Source organism: Astyanax mexicanus, chromosome 7 (genome assembly GCF_023375975.1).
Source record: "Astyanax mexicanus isolate ESR-SI-001 chromosome 7, AstMex3_surface, whole genome shotgun sequence".
Lineage (NCBI taxonomy): Eukaryota > Metazoa > Chordata > Actinopteri > Characiformes > Acestrorhamphidae > Astyanax > Astyanax mexicanus.
The window spans coordinates 3,571,807-3,592,674 of record NC_064414.1 but is presented as its reverse complement, the minus strand read 5'-3'; the positions used below and the strand labels follow the sequence as shown (position 1 = coordinate 3,592,674).

The 20,868-nt window shown below is 35.8% G+C and overlaps 1 protein-coding gene across 2 annotated transcripts; it reads right to left on the bottom strand.

Annotated features, from left to right (window-relative positions):
• Positions 1–11,231: 11,231 nt before the first annotated feature.
• rnaset2 (ribonuclease T2) lies at positions 11,232–19,562 on the bottom strand. 2 transcript variants are annotated; one of them, XM_049481565.1, is made up of 11 exons: positions 19,361–19,562; positions 19,208–19,234; positions 18,756–18,864; positions 18,571–18,625; positions 18,369–18,418; positions 18,222–18,279; positions 16,881–16,945; positions 16,621–16,734; positions 16,006–16,051; positions 15,267–15,341; positions 11,232–14,148 (listed from the first exon to the last, which is right to left on the bottom strand). In XM_049481565.1, exons 3-11 carry the CDS (start codon positions 18,821–18,823, stop codon positions 13,924–13,926), a joined length of 756 nt encoding a protein of 251 aa, XP_049337522.1. In that variant the 5' UTR covers positions 18,824–18,864; positions 19,208–19,234; positions 19,361–19,562; the 3' UTR covers positions 11,232–13,923. The 2 variants fall into 2 exon arrangements, with proteins under 2 accessions (XP_049337522.1, XP_049337521.1); XM_049481564.1 differs by lacking the exon at positions 19,208–19,234 and having other exon boundaries at positions 18,756–18,866.
• Positions 19,563–20,868: the final 1,306 nt, after the last annotated feature.

Here is a 20,868-nt window from a genome sequence, read left to right as displayed (position 1 = left end):
CAGCCTCACCTCCCGCCCTCCTTCCCGCCCAACCGCACAGCCGACCAATCACAGCGCGCCGCTCCACAAGCTCGCGCACGAGGCGCCACTGCACTTTCCCTCCCGCCCGTTTTCCAACAGGCCCCGCCCCTCTGCACTCAGATTGGCTAAGAGTTCCCATCTGAGCCGTTCGCCGAGGCACGGGATTGGACACGAGGAGACCGTGAGCGGAGCTGGATAGTAACCGATCAGCCATAACAATAAAACCACATGTGCGGCACTGAGGACTGTGTACACTGATCAGCCATAACATTAAAACCTCTTGCCTACTGATCAGCCATAACATTGAAACCGCCTCCCTAATATTTCCCTAATATTATGTACACAGAGGAAAATGGCAGTGTACTACACTGATCAGCCATAACAATAAAACCACATGTGCAGGAAAAAGACTGTGTCAACAGATCAGCCATTACATTAAAACCACTTGCCCAAAACAGTGTTGTGTAAATAGAGGAAAATGACTGTGTACTACGCTGATCAGCCATAACATTAAAACCACTTGCCTAATACTGTATTGGGTAGACAGGAAAACCATAGCCATAACATTAAAACCACAAGGCCAAGACTTTTGTTGTGTGTAGACAGAGAAAAACAACTGATCAGCCATAACATTAAAACCACAAGCCTAATATTATGTAACATTAAAACCAGAGGAAAACAGCACAGCCATGAGTTCCGTAAATGAAAAAGGGAAAGCATTCAGGAACCACAGCAACTTTGATTTAGAAAAAAAGTTGGACATCATTTAGATTATAAAATAACCTTCATAGCCTTCATAATGGGCTGCAGAAAAACAGGCCTGAGGAATAATCACACCATTCATTACATCTGACAGATGCTTCTGACCAGGCCGGCTAGATGAATGTGTCAATCTATCAAGCGGATCAATGTCTGTTGTGCATGACTAAAAATAGCATAGTGCATTAAAAAGAGGGAAAACCCTGATAGGTTTGGGATTTTCTAATGATTACACAACACACATTAACTAATCAATAGGAATGGAAGATAAGGTCATTACCTTTACCAACATATTCACGAATAAAATGGTAACAAAATCTTAATTAATTTGTAAAGACTGCATTGGATTACAGTTTTCTTTTATGAAAAGTCAACTGTGCACAAGGATTCAAATAAATTTGATTTTGTGTTTGTTTAGCTACAAAAAGGCTGTGTTTACTACCGGACATGTGGACTCGAGTCGCATCTTGACTAGGACTCAAAGTCTACGACTTGGGACTTGGGACTTGACTTGTGAACTTAGAAGATGAATGACATAAAAGAATAATCCAAGAAGACATAATGCACAAAAATGGTCAGTAAGCAATTAACAAGGTTGTCATTAATTTATGTAAAACTACAGATGAAGAACACGGGTATAAATACACACAAAGCTGAAGACACAGGTGCTGCAAATCAGTACTCACAGGAAACTGAGAGTAATCAGTCTCTGATTTGAAGTGGCAACACCTGCGTTAGTGATTTAATGGTGTGGGAGAAATGAGTTATTTGTTGTACTATTGTAAATTATTTCATTAATAATGAAGAAATATCTAAATAAAGCACATTTCAGGTTTAACAAAAAAAAAAATCTGATTCCTCCCAAAAGGGATAAATAATTGAAAATAAATAAATAAATAAATAAATAAATAAATAAATAAATAATTGTAATAGGCCTACTTGTTTTAAAAATACATGTCCTTATTCATTTAGAGAGAGAAAAATAGACCCGTGTCTTGGTCTGCTGAGTAATTAAAGGTGTTATGTTATCTTCAGGTGTGAAAAATAAATTGCCCCTCTGGTGAGCTAAACCCAATAATAGCCATGAGATGAAAATAGTAAATTAATTAGCTTTGTTTTTTTCTCCATCTACTAAAAATAAGACGTACATTTTCCTTCAGTCATCAGTGTAAAGCAGCACGTAAAGCAGCACCTAGACCTGCAGAAAATCTCAGGATGACTGCATTTGGGAATCATATTAAGACTAAGACTAAGAGACTAAAACTTTGTTAGAGAAACATGTTGAGTTATAGCACAGACAGCTCTTGACCGCAAAGCTTCAGACAGTATTTTCTTATTTGAACTATGTGAGAATACATTCCAAAAGTCTGTGTGGGTTTTAGCCTCCATACCTGTCCACTGTCATTTTCCCAGTCCTATTTACACACCTTGGGTTGCCAGCTATTACAATGGAAACGAGCCTGCTGGCTATTTTTCAGTTGAGCATGTAATCACTGAGCTTCAGTAAGGTTGCTAACCATAACTGGGTAATTTACCACCACCACTAGTGTAGTAGAGATGGCATTTTGGACATTGAAACATATATTCACTGATTCACAGTCAATCTGGCAACCTGTGTGAGCTTCGCATCTGGGGAGAAGTGGGTGGGGCAGAAATCTTCAGTGTTTTCAGTAAAAATTGGGCTCCTGTAGCCATTTCACACTTGCTTTCATTTACTACTTATTGCTCCTTTAAAAATACTGTTTAATTACACAATACCCTGACGATAATTTGACCGACGAGCACGTTTAAATAGGTAGGTTAGGGGAACAGGCTGCTAAATTAATTCAATGGAAATGCATAAATATTATAGAGATATTTCCGGCAACAGCTGGAATTCATGCATTACCACAGAACTAATTCCCACAGTATGCAGAGATCTATTGGCCTATTTTTTATTTGCTTTAGAAAGCTGCTCTTCAGCAGTAGGTAAAGCTGTAATATTCTATGTTAAGCTCTCATCTGCTGCTCCATATATTTGATCTATTTCGCCATCATCAGACCTCAATCACCTGATTAAGAGCTTGATAGCAGTGGAGCAGTGGAGGTTTGTAAACTACTAATCTCATGCTCTACTGAAAAATTATTTTTGTGTGGTTTCAGAATAGAAAATGCTGTATTATCTTTTGCTACTTCTAATCACATTCATATATATTGTATGTATGCACTGGCAGACTCAAGGTGGCACATTGGAGGATGGGGTGCCCACTTCTCTTGTGCCCCATAGTTGATTGATCATTAATTAAATGCTCTTTAGAATGGCAAAAAATAGACAAAATAATAATCACCACATGGTCAGAAGCACAAACTTACAACTCATTCAGTATAAAGGCATCAACAGAGTTACATTAAACCACACACAACATGTACAAAGCACTGCACACCAGTTATCCAGCTCTGACTATATGTTATTACCCTCCTATCTCCTGCCCCAATCACACAACATCATCACTTTGTCTATTAGGAGACTCAGACTCTCAGAGCCAATCAGAAACACAGATTTAGACTCTAAGAACCAATCAGAACCCATCAGAAACCGATTGTTAAGGTGCTGCCAGGGTATTTACCTCTCAATAAATTTAGGGAAGACATCTCAAAATAAGGTGATTAACATTAACATTATCAAATGTTCTATAGAGCAATGAGGCAGACCTGAGCAACTGAGGCATTATTAACAGTGGGTGCACTCTGATTTGCTGCAGGAGAATTAAAACAGGAGATTTGAGGGAAGTTTCTTTTCTATTTAAGGAGAAATTTAGGATTACTTAGTCATACAGAGTCACGAAACGAAACATGGTGTGATGTTGAGCAGCGTGCAAAGACAGACGTGTGAAGAACTTCAGAAAACTGAAGTGTACCAGTCACACATCTGACACCATCATCACTGATGTGTTAAAAATGAAAAAGAAAAAAAAAACACTGAAGCTGGCTGTGATGACGAAGTGTTTCCACACTGCAGGTGCTGGATCATGACTTCTGTTCAGGCACTCAGCGTTCACTGTTTAAACAGAATACACAATGTGAAAGGTTAGAAAATCAGCGATGGAGTGGTGTGTCATCTGTTTCTCCACTGCGTGACTCATTTTTGGTGTGTCACTCTGAGTTATGATCACAAATATAATAGAAAAAGAAACCAGCCACTCACCAATATGTAAAATTGGATTATTTTCCTTAATAATTAAATGAGGAAGTATACTATTCCTGTCTAACTTGTTGAACTAGATTCTCTTTATCTACTTTTAGAAATAATTGATGATGATTTACAGGGGTTGGACAATGAAACTGAAACACCTGTCTCGTTTTAGTGTGGGAGGTTTCATGGCTAAATTGCAGCAGCCTGGTGGCCAATCTTCATTAATTGCACATTGCACCAGTAAGAGCAGAGTGTGAAGGTTCAATTAGCAGGGTAAGAGCACAGTTTTGCTCAAAATATTACAATGCACACAACATTATGGGTGACATACCAGAGCTCAAAAGAGGACAAATTGTTGGTGCACGTCTTGCTGGCGCATCTGTGACCAAGACAGCAAGTCTTTGTGATGCATCAAGAGTCACGGTATCCAGGGTAATGTCAGCTCAGCATACCACCAAGAAGGACCAACCACATCCAACAGGATTAACTGTGTCTGTAACTGTAACTGTCTGAAAGGGATGTTCGGGTGCTAACCCGGATTGTATCCAAAAAACATAAAACCACGGCTGATCAAATCACGCAGAATTCAATGTGCACCTCAACTCTCCTGTTTCCACCAGAACTGTCCGTTGGGACAATAAATTATTGTGGTCTAAAACCAAGCGTTTCAGTTTCATTGTCCAACCCCTGTAGGTCATATTTATTATGCAAAGATAAAGAAAAAAAATAGTTTTTACAGTGTAAAGGACAATACAAAAAATAATGTATATATTCTTTGTAAGAAATGACTGACTACATACATTGTGTCTAAATTGTATCTACACTACAGCCAATCAAATTAGCTGCAAGCAATCCAAAAAAGAGATTATGGGAGAGTCTGCTGAATGACTGCACTCTGTTCTGTAGTGGTGATAATAATAGCTTATCGTTCCATGCCATGGAACATGCATTACCCTTTCATGTAGTGCAGCCTATCAAAAAAGCAGCACATTCAGAGTGATGAGGTTTAATATCTTAGGCGTGTGTATAATCCCTATGTGCAGCTCAGCCACTCCGATTAGCTCACACTCTGCCTTCACCCAGAAATCCATGCATACGGTTCTTTAAATGAAGTTAAACTGAGAGAGATTAGAGCCACTGCAGAAAAGACTGGAAGAAGCTGAGAGTGAGTGAACATCAGGAAAGAACAGCAGGTTTTCAGACTAGAGTTTCTTCTTCGATATTCAGCTTATCTCATATGGCACAGCATTATGTAGCATTTTTACCCCCCAAAAATAGAAGCTTTAAAATCACAGTGATGAGAATACTGTCATGTCAGTGATATTGAACCCGTTCAGGCCTAATTTAGAACATTCCAATGTGGATGAGCATTATCCTGATGAAAAATGCCAGTTAAAATCCTGATCACGAGAAGCAGTATGTGTGTGCGCAAGACGCTCTGTGCATACTGTAAATACTGTATCACTGAGCTGTTGAAAGGGAGGTTAAACACTGGCCAGTAGTGCTGCAACTAACTAATAATTATTTTCATAATCGATTAATCTGTTAATGATTTTTTTCAAGGTAAAAAGCTAATTTAGATTTTTCAGCATTTTATTTAATAAACCAAACTGTATTTGTACTAATTTTGCAATTGTATAAGAAACACACAAACTACCATTATTCTAAATATTAAGAATTAACCTGACAGCTATATAAATTTTATTATCATTATTTAATAACACAACAACAGTGTCTGTAATGTAAATATACACTTGACTGCGATCCTCGAACACTTCCACACAATGTCAGTCAGAAAAGTTTAAAAAAAAAAATTTATTATGGAAAATGTTTGGATTAAGAATAAGTTTACTAAAAATGAGACATGTCTTGTTTAAGTGCTCGAGCAAGCACTGAGTGACAAACAAAAAATAATAATTTGTCATTAATGTTAGCTTGAATAAAACTACAACTTGTTTTGGAACTACTGGTCAAGCTGCCACAATTAAGGTGGAATTTAAGGTGGTAGTGAAAACTCGGAGGGGGGATGCTAATGCTAACTTGTTTGCTCAATGTGAATGAGATTTAAATGTACTAAAAAGTAGGATCCTTGTTGAACTACTCTAGCAGGCTCCAGTAATACTCAGCAAGGTGGGTGATAGTGGGCACCAGATGGATGTGGAATTACATTAGTTTTCAGTTTTGTGGTTATTTAACATTCCTCAATCCACAGGCATAACCACCTACAGTGGACAGCGCAGTGGGTGGTAATGATCATGACTGGTGGTATCTGCCTGGAATTGTGCATACAAAAAGCAACACCAGGCCAGACAAATCACTCGCTTATCACTTTTCAATTTTATATAAGAATATTAAAATGTTCTGCTAACCAGGTTCTGCTTTGTGGTTCTTATATATGCAAATGATGAATTACGTGATGAGTGTCAGTAGGAACAATAGCAGTGAGACAGCAGATGACACTGTCACCGCACTGTCTGCCAGACGCTCGTCCATACGGGTTATCTTGTCAGACAGTTGCAATGGAGCTTCCATTCATATTGAGAGTAATCCATCAGACATGAGAGTGTCAGGAGTCCTGCTGTTTAATTCAGTCTGTCTGCAGCAGAGCCTCTCTATCCCTCTCTCTCTCTCTCACTATCTCTCTCTGTCTCTCTCTCTCTATCCCTTTCTCTCGTACTATCTCTCTCTGTCTCTCTCTCTCTCGCACACACACTGTCTCTCTTGTGCTTTTTCTCTCTCGCTCTGTCTCTTTCTCTATCCCTCTTTCACACACTCTCTTTCTTTTCCTCTATCTCCATCCCTCTCTCTCTTTCTCTGTCTCTCTTTCACTATCTCTCTCTCTCTTGTGCTTTTTTTCTCTCGCTCTGTCTCTTTCTCGATCCCTCTCTCACACACTCTCTCTCTTTTCTCCCTCTTGCTCTCTCTCCATCTCTATCCCTCTCTCACACACTGTCTCCATCTCTATACCTCTTTTTTTCTCTATCCCTTTTTCTTTCTCTCTCTCTCTCCATCACTGGTATAAGCTAGGACAGCTCTTGTTCTCATTGTAACTCTAAAACATCTCTGCCCATTCTTGCCCATATCACTCCTCCTGCAAATACAGTCAAAGTTTATGGCGTGTGGTTCTGATGCAGGTGCTTCTGTGCTGTTTTCTAGTTCACAGAAGGATTTGTTGGGAGATCTGAAAGGCTTTGTGTCATTGTGTGTAGTTTAATGGGGAGGGATTAGCAGAGGTTAACTAGATTTTCTAGCACTGCACAGAGAATTAGTGTTTCTGGGTTCTGTGATTTTCAAAGCCAGCCCAAATGAATAGAAAATAGAACATTGTTACAGAGGTTTAACACAGTGTCGGGTCATAGCTTTTCACTGTCGCTAACTACCGGTAAATACATATTTGTTCAACAGTGAGGAGTCGTTATTTTCACACTGATCTATTATTTAACCCTTTTGTTGCATGATTTTACTCTAGGGGAAGAAATTAATTTGCCTCACACTGACCTGGTAGATATTTGACATTTGGTAGAAATATAAATGTACATTATGTGTCATCATCTGGAGTTTTACAGTAAATCAAATCTTATAAAAACATAAAAATGACAAAAAACTGTCAAGATTACATCTGCACAATTTATTGTTTCAGCTTAGTCATTCAATGCATAATCCATCACTGTCAGCTCGAACCCTAGGCAATTGACTGGTTTGCTTGCCTTGTTGCAATGGGGCTGAACATGCAGTAAGAAATGCTGGTAAAAAAGCTGAACTTATTATTTATTTTTTTTGTCATTGTAATCCAAGCAAAGATGATACGTAGACAGGATTAACAGTGGAATGGCTTGGTTTAGATGTCTAACAATGACAAAAATCAGACATAGAATAGCATGTTTATGGATCATTGTTGATGAAAATGCCCTTTAAAACTTAAGAAAATAAAAGTTCATATTCATAAAGTTTTAATAGTTCAGAAATCAATATTTGGTGGAATAACCCTGGTTTGTTTTTTAATCACAGTTTTCATGTATCTTGGCATCATGTTCTCCTCCACCAGTCTTACACGCTGCTTTTGGATAACTTTATGCTGCTTTACTCCTGGTGCTCCACCCAGGGTTAGGAGATGATTCATCATGGCTGGCCTTATCCACCCTCCACCCGCTCTCCACCCACCACCGGCACTGATACAGCCCAACACACAGCTCCAATCTCTACTCAACTGTGAGAGAGTAGCCAGAAGAAAGGGCTTCAAAAGGCGGCCGGGGCAGCTTTCAGCCACAGCCATTATCTTCCCAGCCGGCTCTCATCAGCTCACACGGTTTAAAAGCCATCGGGCTGCATCCAGCTACCTCATCTGAACGAACAGAGGAAGAGGATGGTCAGCGATGACCCACTTCATTTACGGATCACATGGCAGGCCTGCAGGCTAGCCTAGCGTCAGTGCTACTGCTACAGGCTAAGAGAGGAAACACAAGACGAGTTACTGATGATCTTCAGACCAGATCAGTGTTATAATTTGTGTATAAACTCATTTCATCACCAGCTGTCAATGTTAATGAGGGGCTCAAGCAGTTTTATAATTACTAATCAATTCAATTCGCCTACCTGAGACGATGAGTTTCTTTGATTTTACCAAATTGAAAACCTCTGGAATATAATCAAGAGGAAGATGGATGATCACAAGCCATCAAACCACCAAACTGAACTGCTTGAATTGTTGCACCAGGAGTAAAGCAGCATAAAGTTATCCAAAAGCAGTGTGTAAGACTGGTGGAGGAGAACATGATGCCAAGATGCACGAAAAAAAAAAAAAAAAGATTAAATCCAGGGTTATTCAACCAAATACTGATTTCTGTTACTCTTAAAACCTTATGAATATGAACTTGTTTTCTTTGCATTATTTCAGGTCTGAAAGCTCTGCATCTTTTTTATTATTTTAGCCATTTCTCATTTTCTGCAAATAAATGCTCTAAATGACGATATTTTTATGTGGAATTTGGGAGAAATGTTGTCTGTAGTTTATAGAATAAAACAACAATGTTCATTTTACTCAAACATAAACCTATAAAAAGCACAATCAGAGAAACTGATACAGAAACTGAAGGGGTCTCTTTTATTTTTTTCCAGAGCTGCCTATTCATATATATATATATATACACACACTGTATTATCCCTTTTTTCCACAAGGCCAAATATCACCATCAGTATACAGACTGAATATGCTGTATATCATCTCTGGAGTTGAACTTTAAGAACTTAAAGAACACACAATAAAAACATATTTACTCGCTGCTGGAGACACACTCACCAGAGAGCTCTCACATACAGGGTTCGCTCCACTGAACACAATCAGCACAGTGCAGCTGAAAGTCAAGGACGCTGCAGTGAAGGAGCCGAGCAGCGAAGGACAAACGATTGAGTGCTTTTAAATTCAGCCTTCGCTTAAGAGCTGCTGCTGCTTTCACCGGTCTGATGACGAATATCTCAGTTTAGGCAGAACGTGGCTGAGAACAGAGCTGATCGAAACTCACAGACCCAACATCACTCATTTATTTAATGAGCAAGAACAGGAACAGGTGGATCAATACTGAAACATAGATGCCTCCAATCAAAGTGTTACTTTATGAGAATTGATTCTCACACATATTACAATATTGACTCCATTTTTTTTTACTAGCAGTGAACTTAGTATCTATCTGTATGTATAGAACTGAAGTTGTAAAATAAAAAAGAACATTGTTTTTTTTTTAACAAATAGTTATAGCACAAAAATCAATGTATATAAAGCTCTGGGAAAACATGAAAAGACCACTTCAGTTTCTGAATATGTTTCTCTGATTTTGCTATTTATAGTTACTGTATATGTTTGAGTAATGAACATTGTTGTTTTATTCTACAAACTACAGACAACATTTCTCCCAAATTCCAAATAAAAATATTGTCATTTAGAGCATTTATTTGCAAAAAATGAGAAATGCCTTCAATAACAAAAAAAAGATGCAGTTTGAGTTTTGAGATGAGTTTTCAGACCTCAAATAATGCAAAGAAAAAAAGTTCATATTCATAATGTTTTAAGAGTTCAGAAATCAATATTTGGTGGAATAATCCTGGTTTTAATCACAGTTTCATGCATCTTGGCATCATGTTCTCCTCCACCAGTCTTACACGCTGCTTTTGGATAACTTTATGCTGCTTTACTCCTGGTGCAAAAATTCAAGCAGTTCAGCTTGAATTTTCAATTATCAGGATATCTGTCCATGACCAGAAATTCAGGAGAAGGTGGGTCATACAGCAAGACAATGACCCTCAGCACACAAGTCACTCTACCGAAGAATGGTTGAAGGTCAAAGTTCTGACCTTAATCCAATGAAAATTTTGTGGGCGGAGCTAAAGTGAGCAGTTTGAAAGTGAGAAGGTTGAAATTTGGACACTGAAGCTGCTGATCAGTGTCTCTGCTCTGCCACACTGTGGCTGTTCAAATAACTGCAGCAACAAATAAGTGTGCATGTGTTTCTTTAACAATATTTAAATAAATACATTGAGCTACTACATTGTATTGGGTCAGCGTAAGTTTTATCAGATGTATTTTCGACCGATTGAAGCTAAATAAAAAATATATATGTTTTCCATTTGATATACTAAAGAAGATTTTGGGTTTCAATAATTTTTCCCAATTTTCAAGATTTTCTCTTCTTGTATATCCTCACGATCAGATATACATGAAAAAAAAAATAAAAATAAATTCTATTCAGTTTTCTGATATTACAATTTATTTCAGATTTAAAAAAATTAAAAGTCTAAAAATTTAAAAGTTTTAAAAATCTTTTAAAATGTATTTTCCCCCTGGAATTCAGATCCTGATTATACAAACTATTAAAAAAAAAAAAAAAAAGAAAATCTGAAAAATTATTAAACCAATTTCTTCCTCAGGATACCAAATGAGCAAAAATAAATAATAAAGTTTTACACTCAATTTCCTTTTTTATAAAAACTGAACTGATAAACATTACACTGACTGTATTCCCATGTTTCTGTGTATTGAATAATGATGATGATGATAAAATAAACAAATGACTGATTTCAATTGTGCTCTTTTTTGTATTGAATTGGCTCTGCACTGTGACTGCATTACAACAATCTAACTTTTCTTATTTATAGAATATTTAAAAAATTGACTAAAACAAAGATTTTACTCAGAAACACAGTTTTTAATTATGTAATTATGTAGATTCTAAACAAGAAGAATCTGATTAATAAAAAGACTGAAAATGATGATAAAACAACAGAACAATGGCTATTAATTGAGTTCTTTTTATTGAATTGACCCACTGAATCACAATAATTTAAACTTTCTAATTAAATGAAAATAAAATGGAAAACAAATCTGTATTTTTTTAGAAACAATAAAACAATACAGGTAAAATAATGGATCAGGAGGTAAAACATAATCATGACCAGTACAGAAGATGATTCATATCTCAGCTGTTCTTAATATTTGTGTATTGGACTTTAACTGGAACAGCTGCCTATACAGCTGATATAAACTCTGTAGCAGCCCTGCACTCTGAGACAGACACAGAACAGCATGTTTATGGATCATTGTTAGTGGAAATGCCCTTTAAAACTTAAGAACATAAAGGACGGGATAGTTTTCTCTCAAATAGCTGATAAAGCAAAACGTCTCAGTATGGCTAAACAGCCTCTCAAAGCAATACGAAAGTGCAAAAAGCAGAAACGGCTACTTGAGACTCTTTTTAAACAATGATCTGAATTATATAAAAAGAAACTAATACACCCAGATAACACCAACAACCATTTAAAATGAGCATGGACCGATTTAAACAGAAATTAAAGAGGAAATTCAGAGGAAATGTACTTAAACTTGGTTGTTTATGACAGATTTTGACTCCTTTAGATTTAATGCCTTAAATAACTTAATTACCCGTACTGTAAATATTTAAACACTAACTGTTCCAGCATAAAAATAAAACATAAAATTGTCTGCAAGTCAAATATCATTCAAATCTGATTAATTTAGTAAAAAACCAGCAAGTCAACTAACCAAGCAAAATATTAAATATCTCTATAAGCAGAATGCACTGGAACATTAGTGGCCTACTATGAGAGGTATTTTAATTTTATGCCTTAATATTCATATTTGACTGTACATGTACAGATTTGTACAGATTTTAGCTTTTAGCTTTAGATTTTAATGCCTTTTTGACAGCCTATGGTGTCTTTAAAAACACATAACCTGATTACTGAAAAAAATATATAAACCCTAACTGTTACAGCATGTAAGCCATGATATTGTTTACAAATATTAAAATATTAAAATAATATAATAAAAAGTGTGGTCTGATTACTGATTACATTAGTAAAAACTAGCAAGTCAATTAATCAAGCGAAATACTAAATATCTCAATAAGTAGAACGCACTGGAACATTAATGGCCTACTATGAGAGGTATTTTAATGTTTTGCCATTTAAAAAAATTGAATAATAATATTAATATTTTAGTAATATATGGCTTACAGATCTAACCAATCAGGGTTTCGTTTAAAAGTGCAAGTGCTGACCTCTAGTGTTCAAAACACGTATGCACAAATCTTCTGCACTTAAAGACACATAGCAGTCAGGATGCACAGCAACAAGCACCTCATATAAAACAAAATAAGACACAGTAGTGAAAATCAAGTATAAGGTAAACAATTAAATAAAATAAAAAAATATGTAAATGATAAAAAAAACCCTAGTCTGAAAAAAGATCCCAGAAAAAAAGTGATCAAATAGATTATCCAATCAGGTGTTCAATGATTATGAACTGAACACTATTACTATTATGTTTTACAACACCTAGGGCTGGACAATAATTCAATATATCAGTAAATATATCACAATATAAAATAATAATTTTAATAATGGCAATATTTAATATTTAAAATGGTCAATATCTGATATTTGGATATACATTATTTATAACTACACATATATTTCTTACTGATGACTCTGTTCTTTACAAGATGCATTACATTAACTGGATTTCTACTGTGTGTGTTTTGCCAATTTTTCTGTGGCTTTTTATTGTTCATATCAATATATCGGAATATATATCGGAATCCTATAATTTAGTATTGAATGAAATTAGGAAATCATTTTATATTCTGATATACAGTTTGGCCATATTGTCCAGCCCTACTTACATCCAGAGAAAACAAAACAAAAATATATACTGATAAAGGATTTTAAAGAACACATACAATGTTATTATTGATTGTGAAGCTTCTCCTTATGAAATAGTCTATGATTAGACGTGCCAGAAAAAAAAGGACATCAAACTAACAGTAATAATGAAAGATTAACAAAATAGATCCCATTAAGTTTAAAAGACTCATTATCCAGCATTTAAGTAGTTATTATTATTTGGTGCAAATTTTATCACACAGATGTAAATCGCAGTATATTTGAGCTTAATCCTGGTCCTTGTCCCATCAAACCTGATTAAAGTTTCTGTGCTTATTTCTAATTTTGGATTTTGGAGTGCTCTAAAGTCTGGTTTTACTTCTAAACATTCACCCACACTTCATTTCTAACATTCATTTTTAAGTTTTTGACACCACTAATAAAAATATGATTTAATTTCGCCAATCTACTGCTAATATTTCTTAAAAAAAAAAAAACGTAAAACCTAAACTGCATTTAGCAGTATGCCTATGAAAAAAAGATTTATAGTTTAAGCAGTGAAATTAATGCTGCCGTTTTTGTTTGCAGAGGGCCTCCAGAACCAGGATTGGGAAACAATGTCTTACATTAACTGATTACTTTATTAAAAACAAGAAGAAGAGGCCAGAAAAACCCAGTGTACTCAACGTGGTGATGCTCGAGAGAGGTCCAGACACCCAACGTCTCACCCAACTTCTCTAAACACTCTAACAGACAGCCGTTACACCACAGATCCGTCACCCAGGACGTGCTGCAAACCTTTAGAACTGAAAGGGACGCTGGCCTCCTGGTGCTGAAGTTACTGGAGGATAATAGACTGGAATAGAGGGGTGACACACAGTGTAGCCTGGGTGGTTGTGGAGGAGATACGGGAGAATTTCATTAACAGTGATCTGCAGCTCATCCGTGGTCTTCTCACAGTCAGTCAGCTGAAACTGCTTATCAACACAGATCTCTATCTGACCCACGGTCTGCACCTCAGCTCGCTGAAAAACACATTAAAAAATAAATAAAGTACAGCAGCAGCAAGTACCAGAGGAAAAAAAAAAAAAACAGAAACAGAAACAACGACAATAACAATCTTATTGTTATCTTTTATAATTTAGCTGGTTTAAGGTGGACTCTAGTATTAATAAATAATCTGTGAGCTAGTTTAAGGTAGTCTTTAGTAGGGGTGGGCGATATGGCTCTAAAATAATATCACAATATTTCAGGGTATTTTTGCGATAACGATATACTTGGCGATATAGGATAACAGAAAAATAATTCATTAATTTTATGAATATGGTATAATAGTATAACAGTATAATCATTATGTGGCAAAATAAATAATATAGCATAAAATAATATAATGCAGCAAAAAATATTGCAGAATATTTTCATGCATATAAACTGCAAACAAACAATTATACAAAAAATACACTTAAAAAGTAGTCCATTATTTACTGTGAAGCTTTAAGACAAAACATCCCTATTATCACAATATGGATTTTTAATATCATGATATTTCTGTGTCACGATATATTGTAACCGATATAATATTGCCCACCCCTAGTCTTTAGTATGAATGAATGAATGCTCTGTGGGCTGGTTTAAGGTGGTCTCTAGTATAAAATCAAAAAGTATAATCAATTATTTGTACAGAATTAAAAAAAAAGCTGATTTTAAACAAGTGATATTCTTGTATTTAATGTAATTTAATGTAATTTCATGTCATGTTATTTAAGTCAAGTGCCGTGTCGGAGATGGTGTACCAGCCTCCAAGTACCAATGGAAACCAATGGAACATTAAAATATATTGAAGCATAGAAAAGTGTTCTCATTGTGTGCAACAGCTTTTAAGACAACTCCAAATCTGCCTGCTCACTTGCTACCTAATAAGTGCATAATGCATCCCACCGCTTGGTCATTTGCTACTGTAACAATTTTACAAATGTTCATAGTTTAAATCATTTTAATTAAAAGTGGTTTTAATGTTATGGCTGATGTGCGTGTTCCCGTAAGCGTGCACGTGCAAGAGTGGAAAACACCCATAAATTCCCTGTGATGTGTTGAACATTACTTCCTCAGTATGGTTTCAGACTAAGCGAAATCCATTTCCTACCTTTGCCTCAAGAACACACTGTATTTTGGGTGTTACCCCAAAAGCACTGACGATGCTTTCCTCCAAATCTGCCAACTAAAAAAAAAAGAACAACCACACATCACATGAAGACTGCAGTCACACATCATATATTTCACAATCACAAGACTGAAGTTGAACAACCGGTGGCACTGTAGTCTCCTGACTAACAGGAAACAACGAGTCAGTTTCTTTACGTACTCAGCTGATCTGTTTTTGCAACGTATGTTCTTCATATAAGCTTAAAAACAGCCATGCAGTCTATCTTAGCACACACAGTCTGAACTGTGGTTAAAGGGAAGGAGATTCTTGTGTTTCCCCCTCAAAACATAACACAGTCAGATGGTGAAAAGATCACAGAATGATTGCAGAAAGAAACCCACTTTGAAACTCTGAGCTTCAACAGTGAAAACTATCTTTTAAAACGAAGAAAACCCTCCCAAAAAAACAGTTTTGGGAAACTGGGACGCTGCTGCTTTCTTAAAATGTACAAAGTTCAGCTCATGCGGTTCAACACCATTGTGCTAAGAATGGAGTCAATGCCTACCTTTTGCATTATTTAAAACATGAATATCAATCATGGACAGCCCACACTGCATTTCTGGTCAAAGTTCAGGCTCAAATATTTATAAGTCCTACTTTGTATTCATCTGCATGAGGAAACAATACCATCCACATTATAATTACAGCAGTCAGAAGGAAAGGAGCTTCTCCAACTCACCTTGTAGTACTTTTCAGATGGAACAATTTGGCTCTTCTTTAGGACTCTAAAGTGAGAAGGTGAGGAAAATATATATGAAAATATATATTTATATAATTGTGCTGACTTGTGAAAGCCCCAGAGCACAGCATAACAACCTGGTTTATGTTCTCAGAGCTTCACATGCAAAATTGACTTAATTAGAACCATGAGGTACTGCAACAAGCAGTGCAGAACTCTCCCATCATGAGTTCCTGACCTTTCGCAGCTCTGAGTAGCTCGGAGTAAAAATGGTTATTATTATTCACAGAGCATTCCTTATGTGTACAGTGTCTACTTCCTCAGATAATGCTGAGAATACATGATCAGTGTGAGAAGAGTGATGTTGTACAGTGAAATCTTCAGTATTAAACGCAGCAGATTCCTGCAAAATAGAAATATTATCTATAGGTGCATCTCATAAAATATTAGAGAAACGCCTTTCTCTGTCTGTTTTGTACTTTCATGTTGTTTTTTGCTTTTATTCTAAATGTTTTTTTTATTTTTTTGGTAACTGGTAAACAAATTTAAGGCTGCTATAGTACTAAAAGTATCTAAAAAACCTTTGGTCCTTCAGCAACTGAAATGTTCACCCACCCGTCAAGATCCAGCTTGTGGTAGAGCTCAAGGGCTTTGCTAAAGTATTTGTGTTGACTGTCCAAATCTTCGTCCTTGGCAGCACACGTTCCATGCTTCTCCCATTCATGCTTCCTGAAGATCAGCAAAAAAAAAAAAAGAACAATAATGCTTGCATTGTGAGGATAGAGCAGTGGTGATATCCACATACAAAAACATTATACAAAAATTGCAGAAGTGAAATATGTGGTATTATTAATCATTCAGCTAAGTGGTCATACCAAAATTGAGTAGATGCAGGTTTCAGAAGATCTGGCCAATAAGTTTTCATTTCTGGAAGTAAGTCCTGAAAAGCAGACATAAGTCATAAGATAACACTTAAAAAAAAAACCATATCAAGTGGTGGGTGAAAACTATTGTCCTGTATAACATAATGAGTGAAGGTAGAAATATCCTTGACAAAACATTTCTTGAGAAAATGCAAGTTAACAAGATAAGTTAACATGAAATTATAGTCCTGCTTGGAATAAAAAAACAAACAAACAAACAAACCAAAAAATCAGTTAAACTAAACGAATAATACAAAATTGTATAAAGGAAACTAGGTCTGTTTTCTTATAGGCACACCCACACACGTACGCACACACTGCAGAGTAGAAACATGTGGAAGAGTACTTTTACAACGTGCATTGTGGTGCAGTCTCCTTTTAGCGTGGATGAAATGGCTGTTTGCAATAATAATTTCAGTCAGTGGAGCCAGTCAAAGAATAGTGAGTAAAGAAAATGACTTCAGAGACTGTAGGCGAATTTGAAATATAGCTGCCAGCATCCTTAAATAAATACAGATTCATCTTACCTGTCTTTTCAGAAAAATATGTGCATCACAATAGTACATTTTTATTTGAAGTTAGTTAGAAGTATTTTTAACTTTTAATGCAGGTTAATAATGTAAATAAATTGCCACATAAAATCGTATTACAGGTTTCTGAGTATATTGCTTTGTTTGTTTATATAATAAAATACTGTAGCAATATAAAAACAATTATTTCCATCAACTGTAATGTATACTAAAAATGGGTAAAATGAAAATAACAGAAGTTATGTTTTCTATACTAGACAATAACACAGGTACATGAAATACATGAAACCTGATAAGCAAGAACAAATCATCACTTTTCATCGTTAGTGTTTTTTTTAAGCATACTGAGTAACAGAGTACACCACCAGGCCAAGTCAATGTTTTGCATGGTTTCAGCAATGTCTCTTTTCTCAAGTTCCCTTTCGTTCTACGGTTTAACCACAGCACAGAAATGAGCAAATATTGAATGAGTTTACCGTTTGTCTGATATCTATGTTTGCTAAAGCTCATGCTGTTCTGCTTATATCAGCAGCATTAACAGCACTGCGACTGCTCAGGTAACCAGCAACAGGTGTCAGATCCTCTTTCAGAGGATGTAGATGTGAAGGAAGTACATAAATGTGGCCAAAAACCCGACCATACCACTGTTCTTAGAATTAGCGTTAATAGTTTTATTATTATACTACACTCTCATGATGGCTATATAATATTAACGCTAAAAAAAAACCCACAAATATCCCGCCCAGCAGCCCAACACACTTACCTCGATCAAACTTGCGTTGAAGTGCCATGAAGAATTGCACGCATTACCCACATTGGGCCTGTGTCAAAACAATATTTTTTAGCTAAATAAATAAACAGCTTGGAGTCAATTAATCTGAAAAGCAAAAATCTAAGATTCTGAGCCTACCAAAATCCATGCAGGGTCCAATAACTGAAGTTCGTAGTGCACTGATCGATCTACAAAAACACAGACATGCGTCACTAATGTTAATAAGAACACACAATGACAGAAATAACAATTCAGCTAAAGCAATTGACTGACCTAGGATTACATTAACAGTGTCTATTGATTAAATCTGCAATATGAGCAATATGAGTCACTTTCTTACCATGCAAAATGTCTTTGGCCAGTGATGAGTCAAGATGAGTTTCGTCCAGTCACGTCTAAAAAAACAACAACAAAAAAAACCCCCACAAAAGCATGAAAGTGACCCATTTACAACACTGAGCTGATTGAAATTCATGGTGTATTTTAGTTTATTTATGTTATTTCAAACAAATCAATTGACCTTACCTATTATACATATGCACTGATGACGCAAGCGCAAATCCAAGACACATAAAGATTGTTAGGGTCTTCATTCTTCTTCACAAATGAATCCAAGGAGCAGGAAAAAACACAACTGTTTTGATATAAAATAAGATTAATGATTTAATTATAATTTAAAAACTTTATTATTATGTATCAATGCTATGTTTTCAGTTTAAGTGAAAAAGACTTTATAAATACTTAAAACACACATTATATATATACACATATATATATACATTTATACTATAATATATAATATATCTATATGTGCGAATTACACGTCTAGATTACTGTGTATAAATAAGTAGGTTATGTGTGTGGTAGCTACTCTATATGTGTTCCTTTGAAATGGACGGTAGGTGAAATTTTAGTTTGGTTTAAAAGTTTGAGAATCTTTGGTGTAAAGTATCTGAGCTATGGAGACATTTACTTACTTAGCACTAATCACGGAGAAATACGCTAAAAGCAATAAAACAGAGACACAAACAGAAATAATAGATTTAAATAACGTTAATCTGAACAGCAGCAGGGAGCAGTGTTAGGTTAGTAATGGTGTAACTCACCTCTCTCTCTCTCTCTCTCTCTCTCTCTCTCTCTTTCTCTACAGTACTGAAGTTCTCTCGGAGTAAATCTCTCACACTGAGAAAGGCTTTTTTAGCTGTTCTTTATATAAACTCTTCACTCAGCGCCTCTCAGTCTCTATAAAGCAGAAATAAAACACTGAGTTCCCTTTACTGAACTCCACTCTGACGAGAACTGTTTACACCAACTTCACACGCTCTGAGTCTGCGCGACTGATCACGTGATCGTACAGGAAACCGCTTCTCTCGATAGAGAATCACGTGACAGTGATTGCGTTTTTTTTTAAAATTAATTTACATATATAATACAATCCAACAAAACGAAATAGACAAAATATTATACCAAATTTACAGCACATACAAGCAGCAATCAGATTTAAACAAATTTAAACAAATATAAATCTCTCATTGTGGTCAAATAAAGGGTCATCAACATTCTACAATATATGGTAATATTTAAGAGGAATTTCCTTTCCTAACCTTCTCTCAAGTCTAAAAACAGATAAATCCCAAAAGAGCAAAAAAATACACTTTTTACTGTATAACAATAATAACAATAATAATAATACAACAGTTATTAATATTATTATAATTATTATACAATTTTTTATACATGTTTTTTTTTTTTTTTTTAGAAAATAAGGCTTTTATTTGATTTTAGAAAAAGCATGAATATATACATATACATAGTATAGTATAGTCTCCTGGCATAGTTTTCTCAGCGTCTTGAAGGAGTACCTGGAGGTGCTAAACAATAGTTGCTACTTTTCCTTCATGCTGTGAAACTTCAGCTTATCCCAAATCACCCAATCAGTGGGCTTTGAAATTAATTAAGAATACAAATTAGATAAATAATTAATACATGCTATTATTTAGGATATAATATAGAATATATAATAGAACGTAATTGTGGAGTTAACAAAGTGGGGAAAACACTGCTGAATGTCAGTCTCACCGCTTTAACCAGAGCCATGAAGCGATCAAATTGACAATTTCACAGACAGATTTTGATGTTTTCTCACAGATTACATATCTGGTTAACCGTGACGGCAAGTTAAAAGCCTTTTAAATGCGTGCTGAAAATATAACTGCTGCTTTGTGTTAGCTTGAGTGGGTCACTTCTCCAGCTCACTAATGATGTTTGTAAGAGTACTGAAGTTCTCATGTCAGACAGCTCGAGCAGCAGCAGTGATCTGATGTAGGAATGACTCTACAGCAGGCCTGGCTTACAGGTCAACACAGCACAGACTTGGCTTTGGCCCTGCGTCGCCCTTACTGTCCCTGTGAACTTAATCCGCTGTTATAAATAGGACTCGGCTGTATCACTGTCTTCAGGGAGGGCGTCTCAAGAAACTAATAAAAGACCACCTACAGGAGAGCGTTTGCTTTTACCAAATCAGTTTAAAAGTTGCATAGGTTTTTGATGCTACCTAGTTTAGTTTGATCTAAATGTCTTCAATATGAATCATAATTTAAACATATATTCTAGTCTTTGTCTGTTTATTAAACAATTA